This window comes from Canis lupus, chromosome 18, assembly GCF_003254725.2.
Source record: "Canis lupus dingo isolate Sandy chromosome 18, ASM325472v2, whole genome shotgun sequence".
Classification (NCBI taxonomy): Eukaryota; Metazoa; Chordata; class Mammalia; order Carnivora; family Canidae; genus Canis; species Canis lupus.
This window is the reverse complement of record NC_064260.1, coordinates 52,737,812-52,761,054: the sequence shown is the minus strand read 5'-3', so window position 1 is coordinate 52,761,054 and position 23,243 is coordinate 52,737,812. Positions and strand designations below refer to the sequence as shown.

Below are 23,243 nucleotides of genomic sequence, written 5' to 3'. Positions count from 1 at the left end.
AAAGGCATGTTCCTGCCTACCAATACCACCACTACTTCCCCCAGTTCCCCAGCCACTTCCAGCTCTGGGTCTGGGAGCCAGCACTGAGCTATCACCATGGTTACAAGGCCCTCAGGAAGGCCTGTGGTCACCTGGGAAGAAGTTGAGCTGGCAGCAGTGGTATAGCGGTGTGTCCCCCCTAAAAGAGACCAGCTGAGTCGGAAACTGCACCAAAGGCATATCCTAGTTTTATTAAAGGGCCGCGCCGCAGAGTCAATATAAAAACACAAAAAGTCCCATCAGTTTAATAACAATAAAAAACCCCAAAAATGGAAAACTGAGGGGGCAGGGATGAGGCCCCTGAGCCAGGGGCACGGGGAGCCCTGCTCATGGCACCAGGCCTGGCCGCAGGGCACCCTGGTATTGCTGTTGCTACGAGGTCGGGGAGCAGCGATTGTCCTGTGGGAGCCACCATTCACCTGGATCGAGGACCCTATTTCTTCTGGGGTGTGCTCAGCTTCTGCATGCCCCGTATCTTGTCCAGCAGGCCAGAGATGAAGGCCTGAACAGAAGGGAGAACATTAGGGAGACCAGACCCCAAGATGACAGAAACCCAGGCTCCTTTCACCCCAGCCTCTGGGGAAACCACTCAACTCACCTCAGTGGGTTTGTAACAGTCAACCAGCAGCTCCTAGTAGGGCATGGGGTGGGGGTGGGGAGAGAAGTATAGCTGTGAGTTCTGAGGAACAGGGGCCTCAAGTTTACCCGTACCCACCTCGGAGGGATGGGGACACCCCCAGGCACAGGCGATGCCACAGCCACTCAACCGCTAGGCAGGCACCATCAGCCTCATTTGACAGAGGCAGAAGCCGAGGCGCAACATCACTACGCTGAATGACTAAAGCAAAGAAGGCTGAAATCTAGAGCCTTGCTTACCCACGGGTGGTGCCTCCAGGAAGCCCTCTCTTCCCTGATCCCCCAGCCCAGCTGTCTCCCAGGCTGTCTCACCTTGACCCTGGCGGCCCGGGTATCATCACTTTCCATGTCCAGGAGTTCATCTACATCAATCTCTAACTCTGGGATCTCTTCTTCCTGGGGTGGGGTAAGGGTGGGGGAGGAGGGAGAGACAAGGACCTGAGTTGGGAGACAGTGTGAGAGGGGCTGCGGCTGAGGCCTCTGCCCCACCGCAGGATAAGCCAGCCTTCTTAGCCCAGCAGACAACGGCAGCTGTCCGAGGAAGAAAACAGATCAGGCTTGTGCCAAGGCAAAATGCCCAATGAGGGGGGAGCTTCCTGTCCCTGCCAGTTGGGCACCATGGGCGCCAGACAGGGCCAGACAGCTAGGGCTGGGGGACCCTGGGCTGAGAACCCGGCAGATGTATTGCCCAACTTCCCGGGCCCCCTTTCAGCCAGCGCACAGGTGGGGCCAGCTGTCTCAACTCCTCACAGCCCCTCCCCCTCCCCCAAACACCTGTCACAGCTTCCCAGGAGTGGGGAGGAAGTAAAGGGTGAAAGGTCAGTGGGAAGGACCCAGGCCTGGTAAGGGGGAAACAAAGAGCCCATGCTTTCCTGAGGGAGGGGGTGCCTGCCACCCCTCCTCCCTCAGGAAGCGGCCATCCAGTCTGGAGCCAGCTGCATTCCAGGGCTAGTCTAGGGGAGGCAGCACGGGGCAAGCCCACTCCTCCGCCCTGCCCCCCGGGGCCTGAGTCACCATTTGAGCAAGGACGGAGTCATGGGGTGGAGAGCCGGAGCTCAGAGGGCGGCAAGCGTGCCCCTACACCAAAATGGAGAGCTGCAGGCCGGCCCATGAGAACAGCCCTGACCCTTTACAGTCCAACCAGTCTTGCGCCTTTTAACCGGCTCAGGCTAGCCTCCTGCCTCCTGCCCATGGCCCAGGCTATCCCTCCAGGCCTCTAGAGGACCCCAAGCTTGGCCAGAATAGTGACATGAGGGAGTCAGGAGGGAGAAGATAGGAGTGACTTAAGGTCAGACAAGAAAGAGCACACACTGGGGGCGGGGAGTACAGAAAGGGAGGGGAGCACGCGGAAGCCGAGCGCCCATTGACTCCGGGTGACAGGCAGGCGCAAGGTGGGGCCCCCAAGCAGCCCGACTAGGGGACGACTTTAGGGTGTCGGCGCAGAGCAGGGGACACACCTGGCAGTCATAGAGGCGAGTGAGCTGCTCCAGGATCCACTCCTCCAGGTTGAGGCGCTTCCGTAGCTCTTTGCGGTCGTACTTGACCGTGACCTTCCCTTGGCGCCTCACCGGGCCCTCGTCGTCCGCACCGCCTGGGCCCTCGCCTGCAGCCCCAGGGGGGCTCTGAAAGTAGACGCGGGGCCCCGGGCCACTGCTGCCCGGCCCTGGGGCGGGGGCCGCTAACGCCGCGCCCCCCGCGGGGCCGCTGTCCGCCATGGCGGCCGCCGGGGCCACGTGCGCGCCTCGGGCCCCTCCCTGCGCCGCCGCCTCCCGGACGCCCGCCGGCTGGCTCCGGGCCGCTGGCTCGGGTTAGCTCGCGGGCTCGGCTCCGCGCGGCTCCGCGGCGAGGGCGGCGGCGGGGGCGCCCGGGGGCAGCTGCAGCATGCGGAGCCCCCGGGCCTGGCCTGGCCGCGCCCCGCCCCCTCCCCGCCGATCCGCCCGCCCTTTGTCCCCCGCGGCCGCCGCCCGAGCCGCCGCCGCCGCCGCCGCCGCCGAAGCCGCTTTCTCTGTCTCGCTCTCTTCCTCCGCCCCCCGACCACACCCCCTTAAAGGGCCAGTCCCGCTCCGGGCCCCTCACTCCCACCCCGCCCCCGGGCAGGGGCTCGGGGAGGGTCTAGTTGTCAGGGGCTTGGGCCTGGTGGCCTGCAAGCCCTTGTAACCGATCTGCTCAAGCCCTGGCATTCTAGGCGCCCGAATCCCGGGGTTCGGTCTCCCCCCGGGACCCTAGTGTAATGTCCTCACTGACGAAAAACAGGGGTCATCTGGGAATAGAAGGGAGTGAGTAGTACGCGCAGGGCGGGGGTCTGGAGAGGAAACACTGGCGCCCTCGACGTCGGGGTCCTCCGGTTCCCGGCCAGAGGAGGGCAAGCAGCCTTCTCCGCGTGCACCGACACGTGGACCAGGCTCCCCAGGGTGGAGCGGTGGAGAAGCGGGCAGGAGCTGCCCAGGTCCGCGGACGCCCTACTGGGCACGGGCACGCTCCCCCTATGGTGGAGGCCCAGGTTAGGGGTGAGCGGAACCGGCTCGACCGCCAGCAGGGCTAGACCCTAGACTGCCACTGCCACCGCCCACCGGCCAAGATGGCGGCGAGGAATGGGATTATGGGAAATGTAGTTCTTGAGGTCCGGCCGAGCCTGGCCGCCCCTCCCCCTCAACGGAGCCAGGGCGGGGAAGCGCAGAACTCGTTTGGGGCGCCCTCGTTCGGCTGGCTTCCATAGGGCGCGGCCGGGCGCGGCCTTCGCCCCCCTCCCGCCCCTCCCCGCAACGTCTCTGTGTACAGAGGGATCTCAGGAGTAAAGAGCTGGGACATGCGGGAGCGGGTACCCTTGATAGTAAAGATGATGATAACAGCTGACCCATAAAAAGCGTTCCTCGAGTCGGTTCCAATACAGTCGGATCCAGTGTGAGGCCCGCTTCACTGGCTCTTCCACAGATCGTGGCCCTGCAGCGTCTTCTGTCCTTCAGATCTCACAGGCACCTTACCGGGCCCACCTCTCTCCAGTAGAGGGGCATTCCATTACTGCACCCCATGGGAGCTTCCGTATCTCTGAACGGTCTCTCGCCTTCATGTGATTTCTGTCTCCCACTCCTAGACTGTGAGTCCCATGCGGCCGAGCCCTGGGTGGCCCTTGCTTAATGCTGATGCCCAACGTGGAGGGACCAGCTGGGCTTCAGATCCCCGTGTAAGGAGCAAATGACCCTATTCTTGCTGAACTCCCAGCACGGGTGTCAGACTTGTAACTGTTGGCTGAACACGTGACTGAATGAAAGAATGAATGGCTTCCTCTGTGCCTAGCATTTCCTGAGAAACTTGAGGCAAAGAGCCAAAGAGAAATACGTGGAAGGGCCGATGACAGTATCAGAGGTCGAGTCCCACAGCTAGAGCTGGAGCTCAGCTTGCAAACCCAGGCCCCCTGACACTTAAAGTCTCTACTCACCCCCATCCCTCATGCTTATATAGCACCCAACAAGGGGGTGCAGCTCCTCTGAGATGCTTCCCATGGGTGGCAGGTTCGCCCTCCGCAGTCCCAGACTGGGTCTCAGGATCTGAGAGGTGATAAGTGTTTCTGTCCCAGACTCTCACAGATACCTTCTCTCTGGATGCCAGATAAGCCCACTGCAGGTAGGGTTCAGAGAGAGGCTGACTGGCCCAGAGTCACACAGCTCGCGTGGTAGCCAAACTCAAACCCAGAACTTTGAGCTTACTCTGTAGCTGGGAAAGAGAGACAATGAGTGCAGAAGCTGGGAATGGTATGTGTACAGGAGTGGCAAGGTGGGCTTCTGGGTTGGGGGTAGGCTCTCAGGGCTCATTCCGGGGCAGGTAGAGGGGGGCTCAGGCCTCCTCCCTCCCCAGCCCTGCTCCTGGACTTATCCTCCCCTCAGCCAGCCTGGGGAGTCTGTGGAGGGCTGACCCTTGCTCTGGCAGATTAGGCAGGACCATTCTTTCCACCAGGAGCCCCATCCCTGGCCTGTAGGAGGAGCAATTTGCCCAAGTCCAAATTCCCAACCACACCCACATGCACCTCACCCCACCAGGGCAGGTCTGCTGTATCTGAACTTCAGCATTGATTTGGGCCTTAGGGCTGCTCAGTAGTTGAGGGGAGATATGTATACCATAACCTGGTATGGGATTGGTGCTTACAGGCCATAAAGATCTGGGTACTAGCCCCAGCCCTGCCTCCTAGATGCTGTGACCTCTAGTGATGACTTTCCTATTCCTCCTGCCATGAGAGCTAGTGTGAAGGAAAGCCTCCTGATCTCCAAATATTAGGGCACCCCTGGGAGTTCTCTGGGCAGGGTGGGAAGGAGCTGGGGATGTTCTTCCTGACTCTCTCTCTTTCAATATTCTATGCTATCCCCACTGCCCCACTGCCTGTACAGTCCCTTCCCATGGCCACCCACCCTGAGAACAGCACAGATGGTCATGCTGGCCTCCAGCCTTGTTGGAGGCTAGGCTGCCCTGCACAGAATCTGAGTGGAACAATTGGGTTCAAATCCTAGCTCTGCCCAGCATGTTGAGAGGCCATGAGCAAGTCACTTACCTGCTCCAGGCCTCTTCAAGGAGGCTGATTCTTCCAATCTCTGGTGGCTAAGGGCTGAGAGCTCAGTGCTGAGGGCCCACATGCCAGCCCTTGCTCTTCTGCCTAAACCCTCCTGGGACTGGAGTATGCGGCTGCCGCTCCTCATCCTGCCAGGCTCAGACTGTGGCCTCCCTAGCCCCACCCCACCTGAAGTCCCAGCCCCCTCTCTACCAGAGTGCAGCTAAGGTTGCTTTCAGCACCTCTTTGAAGCAGAAGCCCCGGAGATGGAGGGTCCCCGGGGCCAGGACCGCTCCTTTAATCAAGGGTACAGGCAGAAAGGCTGCCTTCCTTCCACCATTACTGCTTGCTGAGAAACCCTATTACCATTACCAAGACTGGAAGAAAGTGTCCAAGGAGGAAGGAGCCCTTTAATGGGGGCTACCCTGGTCTCGGGAGACATTGGGGGGGGGGGTGCAGAGAGGGAGAGGCTCAGGCTCAGGAAACAGGCTCCCATCCTGTTTTCCAAGGAACTGCTGCCTAGCATTTCTATGAAGTCTCCCTGTCCAAGACCCAGAACCCTGGCTCTGGCCCTGCTAGCCCTGGCACTGGCTGGCAGGCCCCCTGCCCCAGAGCTGGTCTGTGCCCTTCTCTCTTCCTCCTGATGCCACCCCCCCCCCCCAGTCAGCTAGCCACTCCTCAACTCCTCAGATGGCCAGCTGCCTGCAGATAAGGGTTATGCACCCCTTTGCTTATTTTATGCTCTGACAACCTCCAGCTTCTGGACAAGGTGACTGAGGCACAGAGGGGCTCGGTGCTGGTGGTAGACTTGAACCCAAGCCTGTGGGGGTAGAGGCCACTCTCCACCCTGCATGGCTCTGCCCACTGAGACTTGGTGGTCTCTGGATCTCTGAAGGGTATGGCTCTGCTGTTCTTGTAAGAGAGGACAAGAGGATCACAAGTCTTGTCCCCCTTTCTTTGTCTCTTCAAGGGCAAGGTGTGGAGGCAGGATGAGCCAGCCTTCAAGTCAGAGGGCTAAAATCGTCTTACAAAGTTGTGTGACCTTGGGCAAGTCCTTTCCCCTATCTGGGCCTCAAGTAGATATAAAAATCCCACCCCACTGGGCCTCTGCCAAAGGCAAGAGACTCCTTAGGTTAGAGTTGGCATCCAACAAGGTGGGGATTTTGAGGATGGCCAGTGCCAGGCAGGGCTCCCCTTAGGGGCCTGAGAGCTTGGGGCGAAGGGGCCTGCAGGGCTGGCTCCTTCTTGGCTGACCCCTCCTCCCCCAGAACCAGCTCCAGTCTCTTTCTGGGTTTCTAGGTGACTTGGCTGGCCCCTCTGGATGAGTTCTACTTTAAACCTACTGCTGCTACTGCCTCTGTATTGGGGGGGCTCCCACAGGGGCCCTCAGGCAGGACCCCCCCAGCCAAGCCCTACGGGAGGGGCTGCAGCCCCCACCCATTCCAGTGCCCATGCGCCTTCCCTCCTCCCTCCCTGGAGCGCAGATTTCAGGGCACCTGCTGTAGGCCAGCGACCGCAGAGCCTCTCCTCAACCCCCCCCCCCCCCTTGTTCGAGGACACCCGCCAGGCTCCTGAACCCTCTGGGCAAACGAGCAGTTGTCTCCTTCCCTATGTTCAGTAGGAAGTCCCATAGAGACCGGCTCCGTCACGGGGGTCTGCAGAACAAGGGGGTTGTTCTAGGGCTCTTTCGGGAAGGCCAGGATGCTTAGGTCCTTAAAGGAGTCTGCTAGTGCCTGGCTCCTCCCGGCTAGGGACGGGGGAGGGGCGCCTGCCGGCAGGAGGCCCATTAGCCAGTTAAGTGCTCCCAGGGAGGGGGGGACGGAGCTGCTGCAGGAGGGCATGAGGCGAAGTGAGGGCAGAGGGGGGTGGGGTGGGAGTGGCTTTTCCAGCACCCATCTGGGTGCTGCTGGAGTGTGGAAGGGGTCAAGCTCTGCGCCCCGGCCCCTGCCCCGCCCTCCCGTGGTCCCCTCGCCCGCGCGCCTCCGAAAGCGAAGCGGCCTGGCGCCCTCCCAGTCTTCAGCAGCGCCCGCTACGCCAGTCCCTCTGGCTGCACCCCTAACAAGCACCCTGGCCCTAAGCTCTCGCCTCCATCCCCAGGCGAGTCCGGAGAGGCTCTGCCCGCCCCCTCCCCTTTCTGGCTGCAGTCGCCGCCCCGGCCGCCAGGGGGAGCCGCCGCCGCGGGGCGGGCGGGCCGACGCGGGTGGGAGGGGCGGGGCCGCAGCTGCCCCGCCCCCGCCCCGCCCCGCCCGGGCCCCGCCGCTTCTCCGGTGCGTCCCGGACAGACTGGGCGGGCGCTGACGCCGCGGGGCCGGAGCGGGCCGCGCGGGAGCGCGCGGAGGGAGCGGCGGCGCCGTCGGTCCTCGTCGGGGCTCCGAGGGTCCCCGACTCGCCCCCGGCCGGCCATGGCGGGCGCCAGGCCCGGCGTCCACGCGCTGCAGCTGGAGCCGCCCACCGTGGTGGAGACCCTGCGGCGCGGGAGCAAGTTCATCAAATGGGACGAGGTAAGCGCGGGGAGCCCCCGCTTCCACCCAGTTCCTGGGACTCCCTCGCTCGAGCTCAGACGCCGGGGACCCTCACCGAGCCAGGCCCGGCCACGGCGCCCCCCCGCCCCGAAGCCACCCCGGCTGTGCTCCGGAAACTTGAGTCCCCAGCGTGCCCGTGATGAAGACTTTGTCCCCCACGCCCGTCCTTTCAGCTCTGGAAAACTGGGCTTTCTGCTCTGTGGCCCGGAGACTTCGAACCCCGGTGGATCCCGGCCCCCCACCCCCTTTTCACACGTCCTTCCCACCCCTCCCTGCCTGACGGTCTAGTTCTGGTTCCCCCCAACCCTGGCCTGGTCCCCAGACCGCTGCCTGGCACTGGACTGTGCCTGAGGGATCCTGGACCCCAGCCGGGCTCAGCGCTCCCCGGTTCTTCCTCGTGCCCTAGCCCGAACATTGTGCTCCATTCATCACTTCTTCACCCTCTTCTTGCTGCACCCCTTTGCCCTGCTTCAGGAGCCCATCCCAGCTCTCTGTTCGGGAGGGAGCACCAAGTGACCCCCTAGTGGAGGAGTCTTGGCCCCCACAAGTTCCTCCACCCCTGGAGAACTTTGTTCTCCATTTCTTAGCATCAGGGACTTTGAACCCCAATAAATCCTTGCCCCCCCTTTCTACCTGCCCTGCCCCTGGGGCTTCCCAGATGCCGCGGCCTCCACCTGCGGCTCCCCGTCCCGTCCCGCACCCCACCCTCGTCTTTACACAGTCCCCTCCTCTGCCCCCTGGGCCCCTCCTTCCCCAGGAGGGCCTCCACCCGGCCTGCCTGAGGTTCCCCGCTGCTCCTTCCCAGTCAGGCCGGAGGCCTGGAAGACTCTGGGTTCCTTTCCGGCTGGGTGGGGCGGGTAGGCGTGGGAGCCGGGGGGAGGGGCTGGGGGCGTGGCCTGAGGCAGCAGGTGTGCCTTAGAGGGGTGCCTGGGAGCTCCAGAGACCGGGGAGACCCTTCTCCCCAGGCCTGCGTGCAGGGAAAAGTTTCTCCTTTTCTTTCCAGAGTGATAAACCCAAATAAGGAAGTGGAAACTGGGAGAGGGCCCTGGGGGTGGGGTGGGGGTTGCTGACTGAGACTTAGGGCTGAAGAGCAGGGGGCCTGGGCTGGTTTTGAAGGCCAGATACCCAGGGAGGGGCAGGGGAGGGTCCTGGGGTCAGTACCCATAGAACTCCCCCCTCTCGAGCCAAGCTGCGGGGCAGGACTGGGAATTCCAGAGGGGCTGAGGATGGGTGTCGGCACCATGAGGCCAGAAGGCGCAGGCACCCCCAAAGTTCCAAGGCCTCCTGGCCTTTGTAAAAAAAGAGATGGGTGGGGCTGGTGCAAACCCCAATTCTCCAGAAAAGGAAACTGAGTCTGGAGAGTGGAGACTAATCCCAGTCCCCACAGTGGGGTTGCAGCTAAGGCCAGGAACTGGGAACCTCGCCGGGGTCCCGCTGCCTTCCTTCCCAGGCTTCCGGACTCTGGAGCCATACCGCCTGCGAGCAAATCCTAGCGCCTCATCTTGACCTTAAGCCAGCCACCTAACCTGCCTGAGCTCAGGCTCCTCATCTGTTAAATGGGAACAATAGTAGCACCTACTTCATCGTGAGATCGTTAGCTCCTAGAGGGCCACTTGGCCCTGAGGACCGCCCCACTCTGCCCCCCCATCCGCTGGTCCTGAGTCACACGGGTGGCCCTGGGAGCCTGCCAGCGACCAGAATCCGCCTCAAAATGGGGGTGGCCTACCCTTCCCTGCCCTCCTGCCAGCCATAGGGCTGTTTGAGGGAAGACAGAATTCACCATCCAGGCCCAAGGGCAGAGAGAGTCCCCTTCTGGGGAGATTCAGTCTGTATTGTGTAAGACGTGAGCTGCAGGACTGAAGCTCCAGTGGGGTGCAGGATTGGGGGTCATGGGCTTTGAGACAGGCGTAAGGGCTGCTCTGAGGAACCCAAAAGCTGTAGAAGTCAGACTTCTGAACCCTCTGCTTTCATCCTGTAAATATTCTCGAGGGGGCTTCAGAGTGCTCTGACCACCAGGGAGCTGCCAAACCCTCTGAGGAAATTGAACCCAGGACTGGGGGCTGGGGAGGCCTCCCCAAGGAGGTGGGTCAGATTTCATGGGTTTGAGAAGGAAGGAGAGAAAGGCTATCCCAGCAAAGGAACAACAATGTAAAAGCTAGAGGAGGGGAAAGATAGTGGTCCGAGTGATGGAGCCCTAGGGTCAGACAGGTGAGACTGGGAGGGGCCCTGGGATCCCAGATGTCACTCCAGGGACAGTTGCGTGAGCTTTATCCCAAGGACTGTAGGGAACCTTCCATAAGGGACCTGTGGGCTGTATGAGGCTTCATCTTCATTCACTAGCAGAAACACTGGGGTGGAGGGCCTGAGGGGAGTCCAGGGCCCAAGCCTAGGCTACAGGCCTCACTCATCCCTGCCTTCCCGTCCCGTCCCCAGGAGACCTCCAGTCGGAACCTGGTAACCCTGCGTGTGGATTCCAATGGCTTCTTTCTATACTGGACTGGACCCAACATGGTGAGGGTGGGCACTGGTACAGCTTGCTCAAGTCTAGGGGCCCTGGCCCAGACCCCCAAACCCCTCCTACCCGCCCAGGAGGGTGGGGCCCAGCTGCTGGCTGACCTCTCCCATGACTCCCTGGACAGGAAGTGCTAAGGGTGGGGGCTGAGGCTGGGGCTACAGGAGGTGGGGGGACCCTGGGTGGAGATCTTGGGGGCCTTGCCTGGCTCTTGCCTCATAGCCTCTCAGACCTACCCTGGTGTCTGGTTTCCCCAGGAGGTGGACACACTGGACATTAGTTCCATCAGGGACACGCGAACAGGTCGTTACTCCCGCCTGCCAAAGGTGAGCAATGGGGCCTGAGCTGAGGATGGCTGTGAGGGCTTGAGGGATGGAGACACCTCTCTTTACCCTTGGCTTTCAACTACTCAGGACCCCAAGATCCGGGAGGTGCTGGGCTTTGGGGGCCCTGATACCCGACTAGAGGAGAAGTTGATGACGGTGGTGGCCGGGCCAGACCCGGTGAATACAACATTCTTGAACTTCATGGCTGTGCAGGATGACACAGCCAAGGTGAGCTAGGGCCCAAGGGTTGGGCCTAGGGAGCCACCACCTCACTTGCCGAGTCAGCCATCACTTAGCGTCTGTTGTGCACCAGGCTGTTCTCTGCCCCTATTTCTAACCATCCTCTGACAAAGCAGAATTTAAGCACTCACTGTGGATCATACCCGATTCTGAGTGTGGGCTGGGGCTGGGGCTGGGCCAACCTCTCTGTTCCCCATTCACCCCCCACCCCCACCCTCACCCAGTCTCGTGACCCCTCAGGTCTGGGCCGAGGAGCTGTTCAAGCTGGCTATGAACATCCTGGCTCAGAACGCCTCCAGGAATACCTTCCTGCGGAAAGCGTGAGTCCTCGGCCTGCCTACGGGGTATTGGGGGTTCAGGTGGCCATGCCCAGCATGTGACCCTTCTGCCTGCCTCCCCAGATACACCAAGCTGAAGCTGCAGGTGAACCAGGATGGACGGATCCCGGTTAAGAAGTGAGTATTCTTTCCTTCAGCACCTTCTCCTGCTCCCACCTTGGTGACCTTCACCCCCATGACTCTGACCCCTCTCACTTGCTCAGTATCCTGAAGATGTTTTCAGCAGATAAAAAGCGAGTGGAGACCGCACTAGAATCCTGTGGCCTCAATTTCAACCGGGTGAGGAGGCAGGGGCAACATAGGGTATCTGGTCTTTTGGGGCTGGCTGCCCCTGGGTTCTCACCCGACATGTCTGACCCCCAGAGTGAATCCATCCGGCCCGATGAGTTTTCCTTGGAAATCTTTGAGCGGTTCCTGAATAAGTTGTGTCTGCGGCCGGACATTGACAAGATCCTGCTAGAGATGTGAGTGGGGCTGGGCCCACCTCCGAGCGCCTGGTGCTCTCTGGCCTCTACTGGCATTCCTTCTAGCACAGTGAGGGGAAGCAGAACTATTGAGGGTCCCAGTGTGCTGGGGCTGGGGTTGGGGTTGGGTCTATGCTGGGAACTGCTCTGTGCTGGGCCTTTGCTGGGGTTACTTTCATCAGCCTATGCACGGGTGGGGGACTGAGCAGCTTCAATGGACTGTGATACTTGCCTAAGCTCATATAGCAAGTGACCCCTGGAGCTGAGGTTGGGTCTAGGGTCTGGAAGCAGGCATAGCAGGCCAAACACTTGGTGGCTTCCAAAGCCCTTGTTAATAGCAATGCCAGCACCTTAGGAGAGTGGTTAGGAGAGAGGATGGGAAAACAGGCCCAGAGTGGGCAGCCATTCGCTCAAGTCCCAATCAGCAGGTGCTAGAGCCTGGCCCAGACCTTCTGACTCCCGCTGCCAGGGTAAGCAGGGGCTGTTGAGGCTGCAGCCTCGCTCAGCTTCATACCCCTTCTAGAGGTGCTAAGGGCAAGCCATACCTGACGCTGGAGCAGCTCATGGACTTCATCAACCAGAAGCAACGGGACCCAAGGCTCAACGAAGTGCTGTACCCACCCCTGCGGCCCTCCCAGGCTCGGCTGCTCATTGAGAAGTATGAGCCCAACCAGCAGTTCCTGGAGCGAGGTGAGCCAGTGTGGATGGAGCCAGTTGGAGCTGCGGGAGTGGCAGCAGGAGCCCTAGCTGAGCCTGCTGACCTCACCCGTCCCCCAGATCAGATGTCCATGGAGGGCTTCAGCCGCTACCTGGGAGGTGAAGAGAATGGGATCCTGCCCCTGGAGGCCCTGGATCTGAGCGCTGACATGACCCAGCCACTCAGTGCCTATTTCATCAACTCCTCACACAACACCTATCTCACAGGTGAGTGAGCCATCCTTGGGCAGCTGGGGCAGTGGCCTCTGTGACCTCTGTCCTCCACCCTTTCCATGGCCTCCCTCCTTTTGGGGTGGCCAGTGAGAGGGATGCAGGTGGGGAACAGGCATCCCGCACCGACGGGGCTGGCAGGGGGAGCAGGGCTTCTCTGCATGGGCGCATATCCTGGGTGGTCTGGAAGGCTTCCCTGGGGAAGGGCTGAGGCCTTCGCTGGCTGGCCTATGATGAAGGAACACAAGACTCCTTGGTGGTCTTCAGCTGGAAGGAGGCCGGAGGCAGGGTGGGTGCTGGGGCAGGTAGAGGTGAGAGAGGGAGTGAGAGAAGGAGGCAGGGCTAGACCAGGGTGCTGAAGGGATTTGGATTTATCCTAAGTGGATGGGAAAGACTTTTTGGAGGGTGTTAATCAGGGGGGTGGTGAGACATGGTCAGTTTTGGGAAGAATGACAGCCAGGAGCTCTGCCGAGATTGGATGGGAGGCAGGCAGGGGCCCGCCATCCCTGGGCCAGAGGTGATGGAGGCTATAGCTGGGGGGGCAGGAGGGGCAGGTGTTTATCTGTCAGAGGGTGAGTCCTGGAGGAGGAACCAGTCAGCCAGCACTGCTGGATGCTGACTCTGCCCAGTTTGGATGGGGGCCAGGGGCTGGGGGGCAGGACATGGGCCCTGCCCTGGGGGATCTCAGGAGAGACAGCGCTGGTTCCACAGTGAATTAAGGAGCAATCAAGCGCTGGCCTGGCAGCATGCCAGGGCCGGGCTGGGCTGCCACGGGGGCCTGTGCATCTCCAGCATGGCTGGTTGGGCACAGGCCTGGGGAGGAGGGTGAGGAGCCGGGCTGGCCAGGCAGCTGTGGTGACAGAGCCTCGCCGCTAGCGGGGCAGCTGGCTGGGACCTCGTCGGTGGAGATGTACCGGCAGGCGCTGCTGTGGGGCTGCCGCTGTGTGGAGCTGGATGTGTGGAAAGGGCGGCCGCCGGAGGAGGAGCCCTTCATCACCCACGGCTTCACCATGACCACTGAGGTGCCGCTGAGAGACGTGCTCGAGGCCATTGCAGAAACCGCCTTCAAGACCTCACCCTATCCAGTCATCCTCTCCTTCGAGAATCACGTGGACTCGTGAGTGGGCCCCTGAACCTGTGCGATCGGGCCAAAGGGAAGTGTTGGACCGTTCCTGTGACCTCTGATCCTGAAGGCCTTTGATCTACCCTGGGGACATTGGCTTCACCCCCAGGGACCTCTGACCTTTGATCTTGGCCCCACAGAGCGAAGCAGCAGGCCAAGATGGCCGAGTACTGCCGTTCCATCTTTGGGGACGCGCTGCTCATCGACCCACTGGACAAGTACCCGGTATGAGGGCTTGGAGCTGTGGCAGGGCATGGGGGCGGTGGTGAGGGCACCCAGCAGGTGCTCACCTGTCCGTGCCCACAGCTGGCCCCAGGTGTCCCCCTGCCCAGCCCCCAGGACCTGATGGGCCGCATCCTGGTGAAGAACAAGAAGCGACACCAGCCCAGCACTGGTGTCCCCAACAGCTCTGTGCGCAAGCGGCCGCTGGAGCAGAGCAACTCGGCCCTGAGCGAGAGCTCTGCCACCACTGACCCCTCCTCACCTCAGCTTGGTATGGCCCCTCCCTGCCCAGCCTTCAGCCCTGATCCTGACCCTGAACTCTCCCCTCACAGGGCCCTACCTCCCTGGTGACCCTCCTTCTGCTCCCAACCTGACGCTCCCTCCTCACCAAGCCCCTCAGCTGAGGATGGGACCTCTGACCCCTGACCCTGGCACTGACCTCACTGAACTACCCCCCAACTGGATTTGGTTCTCTCCAATTCCTGATCCCTCGACCTCAGCCTCCCACCCCTCACAAAGCCCTCTCCACCAGATTATAACTGAATTCTAACCTCTGACCTCAGTGAACCACATACATCCTCATGCTTTGGTTGTGACCCTCAGACCTCTGACCCTTATCCTGTGACCTCCACTGAGTCTATCTACCCATTGGATTATAATTTTAGTTAACTCTCTGACCTCTCACTTCATTGAAGTCCTCCATACATCTGACCCCTGACCTCTCACTTCATGAAGCCTCCTCATTGGCTGTGGCTCTGATGGATGCCTAACTTGGAACCCCGTGTCATCTTTTACCTCCCACTGCCAAGGCCATTGTACCCCAGGCCCTGGCTTCTCGCCCTTCTGAGCCACCCTGCCTACCTCTCTAATGGCTAGAACTCTGGGCCTTGACCCTTGAGCCATGACCCCCATACTCCTGGCTTTAATCCCATCCAACTCCTGACCTCTGTTCTCTCCCCCAGCCACACTGTCCTGAGATTACTCCTTGACCTCCCGCGCCGAGTCGCCTCTGTGCACACTGGCCACGATCCCTCCTGACTCCCTGAGTGTTTGTGTTTGTCCTGACCCCCTGTGGCGCTCTCCTCTGCAGGGTCCCCCAGCTCTGAGAGCTGCCCAGGCCTGAGCAATGGGGAAGAGGTGGGCCTGGAGAAGCCTAGCCTGGAGCCTCAGAAGTCTCTAGGCGAGGATGGGCTCCCACGGGGCCCCAACACTCTTGGATCTGCTGACCGTGAGGATGAGGAAGAAGAGGAGGAAGAGGAGGAACAGGCAGATCCTAAAAAGCCAACCTCAGATGAGGTTAGCCCCAAAGGCGGGAAGAGGCAGAGGGAGCACGTACTCATTACCCCAGCATTTGCTGAGCACATACTGAGTGCCAGGCACAGTGCTGTGTGCTGGGTCTCGTCACATTCAGTGTTATCCCTGCTCTTCTGGAGTCTGTAGGGTGTGTGTACACACACGGGGGGGAGAAGGGGTCTTAGGTAAACAGGCATGGGAGCAAGTGAACTTACGCTTGTGACTGGACTGGGGAGGGGTGAATTAGGATGTGGAATTGGAGGGAAGAGGGGGAGACCGACCTGGGCAGGGAGGTTGGGCGATTGGACCTGAGCAAGAGGGACCCCATGTGCAAAGGCCCTGTGGCAGGACTGGAAGGTACCTGAAGGGGCAGTATCAGGCAAAGGAGTGTTGAGTTCTGAGGAGTGGAGGTGACAGAAATGTGAGGTCAAATTTAGGAGGGCCCAGCGTGAGGAAGGGCGTGGGCAGGGGTGGCCAAGCTCAGCATGGCAGGTGTGGAGTTCGAGGCTCCTGGTGGGCCCCCGGAGAGGAGATGGCAACGTAGTATTTGGAGATAATGGCTCATCTGCCTGGGAATAGTTGAGTCCCTGGGGTTGGGTGAGGAGTTCTAGCTTCCAGGGATCAGGGAGGCAGGAGGCAAAAGAGGAAGGTGGGGTCCAGGGCAAGGCCCCAGAGGGAAGTCCTTGGGGCAGATGGGGCCAGGACTGTGGGCCACTGGGCAGTGTGATTGCAGAGGTAGGCAGAGGGTCAGCACCTCCTTCCTGAGTGAGGGGGCAAGTGAGGGAACTTCCAGCTGATGTTTGGCGGATGTTACTTTCATGGCCCCGCTGACCCTTTGTTTGGGGGCCACAGGGCACTGCCAGCAGTGAGGTCAATGCCACTGAGGAAATGTCAACACTCGTCAACTACATTGAGCCTGTCAAGTTCAAGTCCTTTGAGGCTGCTCGAAGTGAGTGGGGAAGGAGATGGTGGGAATAGGAGCCAGCCCAGCTTTTCCAGACCTGACTCCGTCCTGTTCCTCACCCTGCAGAAAGGAACAAATGCTTTGAGATGTCATCCTTCGTCGAAACCAAGGCCATGGAGCAACTGACCAAGAGCCCCATGGAGTTTGTGGAGTATCTTTCCACATTGCCAGGGCTGGCAGACCAGGGTGGGGGTGCTCAGAGACTGGCTCAGATGTTCTGAGCCCACTTATGCCACCTGTACAGGGTCCTGACGCTCCAGCACTCTGGTCTGGGTTTGGGGTTAGCCTAGGAAACCGCACAGGGCCCCGGTCAAGAGGCGGGGGCCAGAAGGGCATCTTGAGCAAAGGCCGGGAAGTGGGTTGACAGGAACCGAGGATGGGCCTGGAGTGCTGCCCGGGAGGCGGGGACCGGTAAATGGCATGGCCCCTGACTGCCAACCTCAGATACAATAAACAGCAGCTCAGCCGCATCTACCCTAAGGGTACCCGCGTGGACTCATCCAACTACATGCCCCAGCTCTTTTGGAACGTGGGCTGCCAGCTTGTTGCACTCAACTTCCAGACCCTGGGTGAGAGCACTGACCTGCCTCAACTCCCTGGACTCCTCCAGCCTCCCTGACTCCTCTGCTCTGTGATCCTGCTAACGTTGTCCAAAGGGACCTCTGTATCTAATCCCAGATCTCCACCCAACCAGGACTTTGGCAAACCTCCACTCCTGGCCTTGGCTGACCCCAGACCTTTTCCCTGTCTGATCTTTCCCGAGTCTGGACTGCTGAGCCCATCTGATCTGACCCAATGCTCCCTGGTCTTCCCTCTGCACTGAACCATCCTTCTGACTCCTCACCTTATTGGCTTTTCTGGCCCTTTGCCTTCCCGGTATCCCCCCCCCCCCCCAGATGTGGCAATGCAGCTCAACGCAGGCGTGTTCGAGTACAATGGGCGCAGTGGCTATCTGCTCAAACCTGAGTTTATGCGGCGGCCAGACAAGTCCTTCGATCCTTTCACCGAAGTCATTGTGGATGGCATTGTGGCCAATGCCTTGCGGGTCAAGGTAGGGCCACGGGGGGCTCTGGCAGGCTGTCCTAGGAGTGGGACACGTGGCAGTCACCTTACCCTCCTGCTCCTGCCCTGCCCGCCCCCACCAGGTGATCTCGGGGCAGTTCCTGTCCGACAGGAAGGTGGGCATCTATGTGGAGGTGGACATGTTTGGCCTCCCCGTTGACACGCGGCGCAAGTACCGTACTCGGACCTCTCAAGGGAACTCATTCAACCCTGTGTGGGATGAGGAACCTTTTGACTTCCCCAAGGTGAGCTTGGCGCCTGCACCTGCCCTGCCAGGCTCTCTCGGTCAGGGGAGGAGGAAGCAGGCGCAATGGTAGTGCTCGCGGGTTGGAAGGCAGGGGGGCCGGGGGACCTCAAGCCTGGGTCTGTCAAGCCCATGTAGGCCCTGCATGTGCCAGGGTCAGGCTCAGGCTCCTTGCCCTCTGCAGGCTTGCAGAAGAGAATGAGAGAGTGAGACAGCAGGAGGGCCTGCAGCCCCCCAGTGAGGAGGGGGGTGCAGCCCGCCCTGCCTTCCAGGCAGGAAGGACTTGACTGGGATCACAGCCGAAAGCACCCACCAGCTCTTCCCCCTGCCTCCCCAAAGGACTGGACCCCGCTGGGGTGGCTGTGGCCTCAGGCGCAGACCCTGGCTCACAGTACAGTTTCTAACTTGGCAGTGACCAGGCCTGTCCCAGCATAGTGGTGCCTGCAGGGGTCTGCCTGTTTTCTCCGCTGCTCACCATCCATTTGGCCAGGCCGTGGAGGTGTGGGTCTGCCACCGGCTCAGCAGCAATATTGACTGATGGGCAGTCATGAGGTCACCTTGTCTGAGGGTCCACTGGAGTGTTGGCCTTAGCAGCTGTGGTCATTTGTGGCTCAGTGGACACAGTGGCTGTGGGTCAGCTGCATAGCTCAGCACCAGTCTGGGCCCTCAGGTGGTGCTACCCACGCTGGCTTCGCTGCGCATCGCGGCCTTTGAGGAAGGCGGCAAGTTTGTGGGGCATCGGATTCTGCCCGTCTCTGCCATCCGCTCAGGTGAGGCCGTCTGGGCTCTGGCAAGCACAGGGGCAGTGTGTGGGAGGACCTAGCCGGGCTCAGCCACCTTGCTCTCTGGTCCTCACAGGGTACCACTACATCTGTCTGCGGAACGAGGCCAACCAGCCACTTTGCCTGCCAGCCCTGCTCATCTACACTGAAGCCTCCGACTATATTCCTGATGACCACCAGGGTGAGCTGGGGGAGCAGGGGGACGCAGGCCAGGCGGGGTAGGGGACAGGGGTGCAAACAGGGTCTGGCAGTGGTTCAGCCAGATGGCCCCGATGGAGGGTGGTAAACAGACCAGAGGGCAGGTTCTGTGGTCTCGCCATGAAACCAGAACAATGGGGAAGGTATGGCCTTGGGGGTTGTGTCTCTGAAACCCTTGCCTTCTGCCCCCATCTAGACTACGCAGAGGCCCTGATCAACCCCATCAAGCATGTCAGCCTGATGGACCAGAGGGCCAAGCAGTTGGCCGCCCTCATTGGGGAGAGTGAGGTGAGCCAGGGCAGGTCAGGAATGGGGAGGCAACAGGCTCAGGCTGACCTGGACCCTAGGGACTTCCGGGAAGGGGTGTGGTGTGGTGGGCAAGTTGGTGGAGGGCAGTGAGGGCTGATCTCTGGGCCGGGGCCTGGTGGAGCACCCTGCAGCTTTCTCCTTGCCCCTGCACTGTCCCATTCCAGGCCTGGCTGGTGGTCTGGCTCCTCTCACCGAGGAGGGCTGTTCACTGCCTTACTATAGATGCCGACTTGATGCATTTACTCACACCCTCTACCTGGGGGTTGGTTCCTCTTTCTGGCTTCTGTCATCCAGACCAGATAATAAAGCCAAGTGAATTCTGAATGCCAGGTCTCCGCCTGGCTCTTTTCACCCACTTAACTCACATAATCCCCTGCACCACCTGAGTCTGGTCCTGCCACCCCAGTGTAGAGGTGGGAACACCGAGGCTCTCTACCGGAGGGCCTCCAGCCCTGAGCTCTGCCTCCAGCACCGGCCCTTCCGCTGGTGTGGGGCTTCTGGCCTCTCTGATTCTGACTCAGTGGGCTCAGCAGCCTTGGGTTACTGTCCACATTTTAAGGAGGTGGAAACTACCCGTTCTGCATGTGAGAGCCTTTTGGGACAGACCGAGGCTGGCACTTCCCCAGCTGCAACAGGGTCAGGGTCAAAGCTGAAACGCAGGGTTCGGCTGCCTCACCAGAGCAGTTAGAAGCCAAAGAAGCTTTTAAAACATGGGGTCCTGGGAGCCATGAGATGGGTAGTGGCTTCTGTGGGGAGGGGTCAGGAGCAGAGGCTTGCCTGCACATCCAGACCTGGTCCCATGGGGCCTGTGACAGGCAGAGAGAGAGAGGCTGCATGGAGCTGTTAGCAGGAGAGGCTGGTGCCCACTCTGCGGTCACTTCCTTCGATGATTTAATCAGGAGCCAAGCAACAAGGAAGATGAGCAGCTGTGGGCAAGGGCGGAGGGGACTCCGAGAGGGGAGGAAATTTGGGGTGGGGCCAAGGCTTTCCTGAACAATCTAGAAGTTCCTGAGCACATGCAACGGGGCGTGGCATCCTAGAGACACAGTCTCCTATTACCTTTCCCACACCCCACATGGAAAAGGAGTTTAGAAATGCTTATTTTAGTCCTCTTATTTCTCTTGAAGTTGTTCCAACAGCCCAATATCATAGACAAGGAGCCCAGGCCAAACGGGCCAAGGGAAGCCAACCAGGGGCACTGGGGAGCCCCGGGAGGTTAGAACAGCATTTTTGAAAGAGCCTTCTGCTTTCTCAGGCTCAGGCCAGCCCAGAGACATGCCAGGAGACTCCGTCTCAGCAGCCGGGGTCCCAGCTGACCCCAAACCCTACACCTAGCCCCCTGGACACACCCCCGCGCCGGCCCCCAGGCCCTGCCACAGCCCCTACCAGCCCCTCCCTCAGCAGCCCAGGTAAGGGGCAGCCCAGGTCTGGGGGGTGATGGGGGTGCAGGGTGGGGGGATTGCCACCATATTCTACTCTCCCTGGGCCCCTCACAGTCCTGCCTCCGCTTTCCTCCCCAGGGCAGCGGGATGACCTCATCGCCAGCCTCCTCTCAGGTGTGGGGCAGGGCTGTTTTGCAGGGAGTGGGGCAGCCCCCCCCCAGGCCTGTGCCTGCCCCAGCCCCGCTCACCTTTGCCCCATTGCTCACAGAGGTGGCCCCAATCCCGCTGGAGGAGCTCCGAGGCCATAAGGCGCTGGTGAAGCTCCAGAACCGGCAAGAACGAGAGCTGCGGGAGCTACATAAGAAGCACCAGCGGAAGGCCGTCGCCCTCACCCGCCGGCTGCTTGAGGGCCTGGCTCAGGCCCGGGCGGAGAGCAGGTGCCGGCATCGGCCAGGTGTCCTGTGAGTGTCACACCTGCCTGCAGGTGGGGCAGTGTGCGCTGGTGTGAATATGAGGGTTCGTGCACAGTGAGGGGGTGATCCACCAGGGGACTGGGAGCATGGCGGGATGGCCAAGGGAGCTGCTCCTTGACCCCCAGAGAGTCAAGGTTTGGTGTGAGGAGGATCAAGGAGTCTTCCCACACTGGATCCCATCCTCTCTTCCTGGGAGCCAGGCCTCTTTCAAAGTCCCGCTGAGAGCGTGTATTTCCGGAGAACCTTGCCCATGCAGGCTCCCAGCATTTGCATGGACTTAATGGGCCTCGTTGGCATAAAAGACCCTGCCCACCCCCTGGCATTGCCCCCTACCCCCGCCCCGCCAAGCTGGTATCTACCACTGCCTATTGGGATATGCCCTGTCCATCATTGCCCTCCTGGCCCAGGTCCATGTGATGACCTGAGGATCACCCAGAGGGGTTCTTCCTACAGAGGCGGGGAGAACGAGAAGGAAGAGGGAGAAGAGGTAAAGCGGTATCAGGAGTTCCAGAAGAGACAGGTGCAGAGTCTGTTGGAGCTACGGGAGGCTCAGGTGGACACAGAGGCCGAGCGGAGGCTGGAGCACCTGAGACAGGTGAGGCGGACATGTGGCAGCAAGGGAGAGCCTGCCTCTGGGACAGACCGGGCATCAGCCTGTGTCACCTGCTGGCCACCTGTGTCCACAGGCTCAGCAGCGGCTCAGGGAAGTTGTCCTGGATGCTCACACAACTCAGTTCAAGAAGCTGAAGGAGATAAATGAGAGGTGACTGCCTGGTGCTGGGAGGAGAGGAGAGCCCCCAGATCTGCCACTGACCCTCTCTCTGCCCCTACGGGCTCTTCCAGGGAGAAGAAGGAATTGCAGAAGATTTTAGACAGGAAGCGCCACAACAGTATCTCAGAGGCCAAGACTAGGGAGAAACATAAGAAGGAGGCGTAAGGGCCCTGGGGCCAGGAGCTGCTGGGGGGCCAGGAGCCGCAGGGTGGGGCGGAGGGGGGAGCAGGTACTGAGCCCCCTCTGCTCACTGCAGGGAACTGACAGAGATTAACCGTCGGCACATCACTGAGTCGGTCAACTCCATCCGTCGGGTGAGTGAGGCTCAGATGTCACCCTAGCCCTCGCCCACCCCTCTCTTCCTTCAGTCATTAGAAACTTGTCTCCTCGGTGCCTGGCCTCTTGCTATGTTCCCCTAGAGGGGCTTCTAGACCTTTAGCCATAAGGGTCATTTCAGAACCCTGGCCCCACAGCCCTGGGAGCCTACACCTGCCTGACTTGCTTACGCCCCCTTGGCTGAGCCCAGTCCTCGACCCCGCCCCTGCCCCCCCTGCAGCTGGAGGAGGCCCAGAAGCAGCGGCAGGAACGCCTGGTGGCTGGGCAGCAGCAGGTCCTACAGCAGCTGGCTGAAGAGGAGCCCAAGGTGAGGCCATGGGTGAGGCAGGCAACAGGTGGGCAGGGTGCTGGGTGGCACAGTCTCGCTTGTCCTACTCCTCCTCCTCCTCCTCCCTAAGCTGCTGGCCCAGCTGGCCCAGGAGTGTCAGGAACATCGAGCAAGGCTGCCCCAGGAGATCCGCCAGAGCCTGCTGGGCGAGACACCGGAGGGGCTGGGGGACAGGCACCTGGTGGCCTGTGCCAGCAACGGTCACGCACCTGGGAGCAGCGGGCACCTGTCTGGCGCTGACTCAGAGAGCCAAGAGGAGAATACGAAGCTCTGAACTGGCTGAGCAAGAGGTGGCCACAGGATGGGTGCTGGGAGGGCAGGAAGCTAAGACACTAATGCTTTTTTTTTTTTTTTAACTTTTTATCTTTAGAAATTTTATTTTTTTAAACTGGGGCAAGCACCCCACACTAACTCCCTCCCTTCACCTTCCTGGGGCCAGGAGTCCCCAGGCCCTCCTTCCTGTCTTTGGTCCTGAGGAAGGCACTGGGCCACTGTGGGCCACAAGGCTTTTGCCCCCATGAGACCCCTGCCCCAGAGTGGGAGCTCTCTCCCTCACTTCCCCAGGGAACACTGGCAGAGATTTTGAGCTCTGGGAAGTAGGGTGGGGGTCACATGCTTTCTCTATCCTTTGGAAATTTTTTTTATATGAATAAAAGTGGATTTCAGGGAACCTGTGTGCAGTGTGGTTGGCAGGGGGGCAGCAGTTCTGTGGGGGACCCTGGACCCGGCTCGCCACCCTCCTGGGGCTTTGGTTTTCTCATCTATAAAATGGGCTGGTGGGCACTGTGGGGTTGAGGTCCTTGAGACCTCCTTGCCTGCATCCTGCAGATCTTCCCAATGACATGCCATCAGAGTCCCTGTGGCCTCCCCTAGGCTTTCCTGCCTTTATGCCCTCCAACCATGGCTCATCCTTCTTGCCACATACCCTGCTTCCATTACTTTTCTCCCTCCTGGGCTCTTCTTGTTCTCCCTTCAGAGGCTCAGGCCTCTGCTTCAGGAAGCCTTCCCTGCCCCCCCTTCCTGTCGCCTGATATGACCCAAGAACCCAACATCTTCCGCTGAGGCTGCCCTGGGCCCCTCACAGGCAGTTGACTCTAATCAGGGATGGACCTGGTCAACTCAGAACCTGCCCAACATCAGGGGACCCGGGCTCTTGGTGATACAATAGGTGGGGAATGGGTGAGAAGGGAAGCTGACAGTCACAGACGCTCACA

General features: G+C 60.6%; 2 protein-coding genes across 3 annotated transcripts; one reads left to right on the top strand and one right to left on the bottom strand.

Moving 5' to 3' along the window:
* Positions 1 to 205: 205 nt before the first annotated feature.
* On the bottom strand, positions 206 to 2,732 carry PPP1R14B (protein phosphatase 1 regulatory inhibitor subunit 14B). Its single transcript, XM_025446018.3, is given in 6 exon segments — positions 206 to 541; positions 638 to 670; positions 988 to 1,071; positions 2,133 to 2,417; positions 2,419 to 2,522; positions 2,525 to 2,732. Coding segments are annotated over 6 exon segments (609 nt in total). The 5' UTR covers positions 2,559 to 2,732; the 3' UTR covers positions 206 to 472.
* A 4,741-nt stretch (positions 2,733 to 7,473) lies between these two features.
* PLCB3 (phospholipase C beta 3) lies at positions 7,474 to 22,699 on the top strand. 2 transcript variants are annotated; one of them, XM_025446081.3, is made up of 31 exons: positions 7,476 to 7,713; positions 10,168 to 10,245; positions 10,504 to 10,572; positions 10,660 to 10,800; positions 11,053 to 11,132; positions 11,214 to 11,267; positions 11,354 to 11,429; positions 11,514 to 11,614; positions 12,138 to 12,304; positions 12,392 to 12,538; positions 13,418 to 13,658; positions 13,805 to 13,889; positions 13,971 to 14,157; positions 14,977 to 15,182; positions 16,032 to 16,128; positions 16,210 to 16,294; positions 16,588 to 16,712; positions 17,040 to 17,194; positions 17,289 to 17,450; positions 18,120 to 18,219; positions 18,308 to 18,412; positions 18,626 to 18,717; positions 19,994 to 20,147; positions 20,259 to 20,294; positions 20,389 to 20,581; positions 21,047 to 21,188; positions 21,280 to 21,356; positions 21,437 to 21,526; positions 21,622 to 21,679; positions 21,922 to 22,008; positions 22,100 to 22,699. In XM_025446081.3, the coding sequence occupies exons 1-31, from the start codon at positions 7,615 to 7,617 to the stop codon at positions 22,301 to 22,303; spliced, it is 3,693 nt and encodes a 1,230-aa protein (XP_025301866.1). In that variant the 5' UTR covers positions 7,476 to 7,614; the 3' UTR covers positions 22,304 to 22,699. The 2 variants fall into 2 exon arrangements, with proteins under 2 accessions (XP_048952524.1, XP_025301866.1); XM_049096567.1 differs by lacking the exons at positions 21,047 to 21,188; positions 21,280 to 21,356; positions 21,437 to 21,526; ... (1 more) ...; positions 21,922 to 22,008; positions 22,100 to 22,699 and adding an exon at positions 21,001 to 21,025 and having other exon boundaries at positions 7,474 to 7,713.
* Positions 22,700 to 23,243: the final 544 nt, after the last annotated feature.